Source organism: Hipposideros armiger, unplaced genomic scaffold (assembly GCF_001890085.2).
Source record: "Hipposideros armiger isolate ML-2016 unplaced genomic scaffold, ASM189008v1 scaffold_103, whole genome shotgun sequence".
Classification (NCBI taxonomy): domain Eukaryota; kingdom Metazoa; phylum Chordata; class Mammalia; order Chiroptera; family Hipposideridae; genus Hipposideros; species Hipposideros armiger.
The window spans coordinates 3,510,355-3,516,245 of NW_017731453.1; the positions used below are offsets into that span (position 1 = coordinate 3,510,355).

General features: G+C 48.3%; 1 protein-coding gene across 1 annotated transcript; it reads right to left on the bottom strand.

Moving 5' to 3' along the window:
* Nucleotides 1–2,696: 2,696 nt before the first annotated feature.
* LDOC1 (LDOC1 regulator of NFKB signaling) lies at nucleotides 2,697–4,983 on the bottom strand. The gene has a single exon (XM_019646485.1). It carries the CDS (start codon nucleotides 4,783–4,785, stop codon nucleotides 4,345–4,347), a length of 441 nt encoding a protein of 146 aa, XP_019502030.1. The 5' UTR covers nucleotides 4,786–4,983; the 3' UTR covers nucleotides 2,697–4,344.
* Between the last annotated feature and the right edge of the window lie 908 nt (nucleotides 4,984–5,891).

The window sequence follows — 5,891 nt, forward strand, 5'->3', positions numbered from 1 at the left end:
TGGCAAATTCGGTTAAGTTCACTGTATAAGGGACTTTGGCTAAAATATAAGAATTATAGTATTGCAACTTTGCTGATGAAATCATTTGTGATTTACAGAGAGAAGGAGGTATGCAAATCTTATAGCTAGTATAAGAAAAATCAATTTCTTATTGATTATAGCTCAGATAGCAGGCCCTGAGGGGAGAAAGGGAGGTACGTAAATATTGCCATCTGGCTATTCTGAATCCCCCTTTGCAGCGCCTCCCCAGTATTCCCTCAACACACCCAGGGGAGGGCTTCTGCTCCATTAACAAATCTTGCTATGCTGTTCATAATTACTACTTTAAGCAAGCTATTACCCATCCCAAGCTAACTGCATTGTTTGAAAATAAGTCTCTGGACAATAGAACATTTGAAGATAAAGGAACAAATCCTAACAGAGGCATTTCAGACCAGAAGATAAAAATGCAAGGACGGTGATCTGATTTTCATGAAGGGAAGTACGCGGTTACCAGCACTGTGGAAAGACACCAAACATGTGTTCATTGTATCTACCTTTAGAACTTAGTGGACATAAGACTGTAGGGAATAGGGGCCAGCCGAGTGGCTCAGTTGGTTAAGAGCGCCAGCTCTGAGCAACAGACGGTTGCCGGTTGGATTCTCACATGGGCCAGTGAGCTGAGCTGCTGCTGAGCTGGTGAGAGCACATGCTTTTAGCAGCAAGGTTCCCGGTTCAACACCTGTATAGGATGGTGGGCTGCGCCCCCTGCAACTAGAATGAAAGCGGCAACTGGACTTAGAGCTAAGCTTGTGCCCTCCACAACTAAGGTTGAAGGACAAAAACTTGACTTCGAGTTGATAAGTCCTGGAAAAACACAATGTTCCCCTTCCCCAATTCACCAACACTGTTCCCTTCCCCAATTCCCCCAATTCCCCAATAAAAACATCTAAAAAAAAGACTGTCAGGAATAATATACCTGAACTAGCCCGTGATGCAAACTACTAGACATTTTTAACATGACTTTAGCAAAATTCATATGTCTAAGCAAATAAATACGCTTCATACAATTAGCCCACCCTAACCATCCAATGAGGAAAAACCTCAGGATCTTGTACTGAAAACCCTTTCCTAGCTTTGTTTCAATTGTTTTTAAGAACCTAGAAAATTTTTTAAGGTTCATTTGTTAAAAAATATCTCACTAATTTCAACAAGATGTGTCCCTCTAGTCTGCCTACTTTATCATTGCTGAACTTTTTACTGTTTATATACCATCCTGCAAAACACAGCAACACAGAATTAATGGGAGGCAGTGCTTACCTATTCAAATCATTAGAGAAATCCCAAGATACATTGGTTGACTTAATAGGATTAAATGAGTATGACGTTTATTAATATATACTCATATACTCATATAAATGAGTATGACGTTAAGTATGACATTTCATTCATAGTGTCATTTCAGGGACCATTTCAAGTCCAGGATGCCCTAGATGAGGATTGAGGTCTCTGAAGTTCATATTTACGATTTCAGCATTTCCACCCATTCTTACTAGTTTCCATCTAAGCAGTGTTTTTTATCTCTAGACATGCTTATTAACTTCTCCATTCTCTTTCGCTCTGCCTTATGGTGCAGTCATGAATCCTTTCCTGGGTGGCAGAGCCTTTGTCAATATCTGTGCTTTTATGTATTACAGAATCTGCCCCCAAGGTAGCCAGATTCTCACATTATCCTTCTCTGCAGCTCACAGCGTAACCTGTTCTTTTATCACACGCATACACGTACTCCAAGCAAGCTCATGCACCTCAGTTCCAAGAAGTTCCTTGGCCTAGCTCTCGGGGATGCTCCTCAGATGCTGCCTTGGCATTGCCATCCTCACTGACTACGGAGCCTTCTTCCCCCTAGAGCAGGTGCTCACTTGGTTTGATGGTGGGGAGTCAATCTCATCTACTTCAACTTCCACACTGGGAAGGTCACTCCCAGATCTAATCACAACCTAGATTCTTCCTGGACCCTACCTGTAAGCTAGATATCCTCCTAGTTCTGGCCCAAGACACCATAAAAGCAACAAACGAGGATCACTACGAGGACAGCCACCTGACCTTTCATTCACTAGCACATCTCTAACTCCTCTCAGTACACCTGGACCACAGATCATTTTGAATGACTAATTTTTGGTGTCGCCGGACCCTTTACCTAGCTTTCAGCTGTTGCCCACTTCCCCACATCAACCCCTAATGTGGGCCTCAACCTCCTTTGCTAAGTCATATCCGCCCTGTCCCTACCCTCCATAAACAACTTTCCTAGGCCGAGAAACTAACTCCTGCCCTGGACTTGGCCTGTTCACCAAGTAAATTAACTGGCTGTGACTTCATGTCAGATTCCAAAGGGTAAACGAGGTCTTGCCATGATGCTCACTTCCACTCTCCCAGAGCCTACTGTGCTCCTGTTCATGGCAACTAAAGCCAAGCTCATAGCAAGAGATATGCTTCCCAAGCGAGATTTTGATTCCCAGGCCTGGGAGTAACAGCCCATGTTTACTGAGTGCTCACCATGTAGCAGTTCTACGTACCTCATGAGTGTGATCTCACTGAATCCACACCTGTGAGGTGACCAGTAGGATGAGTAGTATTCATTTAAACCACAGTGAGGTTTACCAGTACAAGGAAAAAAAATACCCAGCCTCCAAAGTTCTTAAAACAGTAAGGACATTTATTACCTGAATTCGTTAAGAGTTCCTAAGGTAGAGCTAGCTCCAGGCATGATACAATGACATTTGGGCAGATGGAGATGAGAATGAGAACTCGGAACTCCTCAAATCCTCCTGAAAGTTCCTGGCACCCTGGGGTAGCCCCCTAAATCCCCTAACTCAGCTTCTCTAATATTTCAATGACTTAACCTGGGATAAGGACCTCACAAAAGTATGCAGATTATTCTCAGCACCCTACTCCTTCAATACCTCTGAGCCCTTAAAGAGATCTCAGCATAGTTCAGCAGCACAAGGTTTAGTTCAGGAGCTAGCCAGGCATCTTGCCAAATTCTTAGGCAGGAATCTGGGGCACATGAATGGGTAAGGATTCTAAGGGTGTCTGCCCAAGCTGGATAAAACGTTCAGATCAGGCTATCGTGGTGCACATACCAGGGATCCAGGATTTAATGTTAGCTCAAGCACCTGAAAGGGGTATTATAATAATGTGCTCCATTGTTAATTAAAGCCTGAATTCAACAGCACCCCACAGGCAATAAAGGATTAAGGGGCCAAATTTCCCTGGCAGGGTTGAGGAAGGAAACCAAAGGCTCAAGAAGATAGGAACACTGTATGTGTCCAGATTATTCCTGTTGTCCCAGCCTAATTAATAGCACCCCCTTTCACTCCCAAGTGTCCCAGTTAGAGATGGTGTGCCACCCTGGAGGCCCCAAAATCCCTCTAAAGCCCTATGGTAGCTGTCCTCTGTAGCCTAGAGATGACCGTGGGGAATTCTGGGATTGACCTAAGTTCCCGGATCTCAATGGGAAAAATGGGAGGCCGAGTGAGAGTGGTCGGGGCCAGTGATAGCACTTAACCATTAAAGACACTCCTTTTGTTTTTTTTCGTAGTGCTTGATATTTATTGAAAAGAACGCAAGTACTTTTTCCAGGTAGTATTGAGAAGCTTGGCTGAGTGCCTGTTTTTCTTTTTAGACTGCTGCAATTTATAAAGAAAAATGACAGCTGTGCAAAACTAGTGCATAGGAGAAAAGAAATGTCAACAATTTGGCTGCCAGGCACACTAGGCCCCTGCAGCAATCTGGTGGCGCAGGGGAGACCTCTGCAAACAGGTAGGGAACTAACCCGGTTGAAAGATTGGCCCCTTCGGGGGCTGGTGAGCTGTCCAAATAAATGTCCAAGGAGGTGTAGCCAACCCATCTTCTAGGTTGGTCCTCATCTCCAAAGGCGGTGGTCTGTCGCTAGAATGTGGTGAATGGTGGTGTAGTTAGCGGCAGCGTAGGTCTCTGGGCAGATGTTGGCCTGGCAGTTGGCAGGGCAGGGCATAGTCTGACCAGTTGGTAACAGGGACCTGCCCTAGAGCTGGGGCTCAGGACACAGTCCACATTAGCAGGGGTGCTTCCCGGGGCTGGCCAGAGTGGGTGGCAGCGCGCTTCAGAGCAAACCCCCAGCCCCAGCACGTAACTGGAGCACAATTTCTGGAACAAAGACAAGCGCTCCGGGGGGAGGGGGGACGAGGGAGAGGACCAGAGGGTAGGAGAGGGAAGAAGATGGGCGGGCTAGGGGGAGAAGGGTGGCTCCGGGAGGAGCAGGAAGGGGGGGTGGGGGAGGTGGCGGCGTGCAGAGCCCTTCCCCCTTAGGCCCGAGGGTCTCCAGGCCTAGTAATCATCTTCTTCTTCTTCGTCGTCGTCCTCTTCGTCGTCATCCCAACCAAAACACTGTTTCATCTCCTCGAGGAAGGCCCTGTAATCACTGAGGATGGGGCTATCCATCTCAATGTAAGGCACCACCCACTCCTCGGCTTCCCCGGTGAGTAGGCTGATCAGGAATGCCACCTTCATGGCGTCGTTGCAGAACCGGTTCTCGTTGACAAGCATGTAAGACGCCGTCTGCACGATAAACTCGGGGAGCCGGGAGCTCTCGCCGTTAAACGTTTCGGGGAAGGGCACCGGGCAGCTCGGCGGACGTACCTGGCGCAGCAGGGTGGCTCTCTCGCACACCAGCAGCCGCAGCTGTTCCATGAGCTGGCTGTTCTCGATGCTCAGGGCGCGGTGCCGCACCAGGAGCGCGTGCAGCAGCAGCACCAGCTCGTCCACCATGGCGAACCGCTTGGAAAGGCAGGGCTGGGCTCGGCTGGGTTCGGGTCGCCTAAGGTGCGCAGGAAGGCCTCGCAGGAAGTGCGTGTCCGTGGAGGCGCGGGTGGCCGGGGGCGGAAAGCGGTGCACGCAAGGGTCCCGGCGGCTGCGCAAGATCCGCCCACAAAGCCGCTCGCGCGGCCCGCGCGCCGGCGCGGCCCTGGGAGGTGGGGGGAGGGGGCGTGTCTAGGGAAGATACCAGCGCTGCGTGGGGGCGTGGCCAGAGTGGGGTGGGCAGGGCCGCGGTGACGTAACCGGGGAGGGCGTAGCCAGGGAAGGGGCGGGAAGGGGCGGGCAGGGTCGCGGAGCCGAGGGCTGGTAGGTCTGAAGGCAGGCGGCGGATCAAGGCAGGGGATGTGGGACAGGCATTAGGCAGGACACAGCGAGCCCTAAGACCCATCTCTCAGAGAGGGCCAACCTGCTCAAGTTTAAAGGATTAACCACCCTTCAACCCAGCCGACTCACACAATTCAATGTTTCTTGGTGGGCCTGTGGCCACTAGATTTCATTTGTGTGATGTTGATTAACACATTTTCTTGCTTATTTAAACTTCATTTACCCAGACAGCTATTAGCACTGCTGGCCGCAACGCGGGAGTCACACATCCTTTCAGAGTAATGAAAACCCCTCAGGAGTCCTGTTTTTCAGACAAAATATTATTTAAACGGGTTTTTCTTTCGTTGGGAAATAATATTGTATATCTCTATCGTTTTTCATTATTATTTTTCTAAATAGCGAAGTATAAAAAGTTCTACAAAACCATCAGATAAACATACGCAGGCATCCCGCCTATCTTTGACTATTTCATGTCTTAATATTAGTGTCCCTTGGTCACTGGGTATTATGTTTTGCTTAACAATGAAGACGTGTGTTTTCAAATGGTTTTGTTTTTCTACTTGGAATGTGATTATTCAAATAGTTGTTGACAACTGAGTTGTAGCCAAGACCTTAGAACCAACATTCTCTGTGGGCTCTGCTTTTAAAATATATCCCCAATTCAATCACTTCTTGTCCCTTCTACCACTGCCACCTGGATTCCAGCCTTCCTCTCTCACCCGGATGGCTGCAAA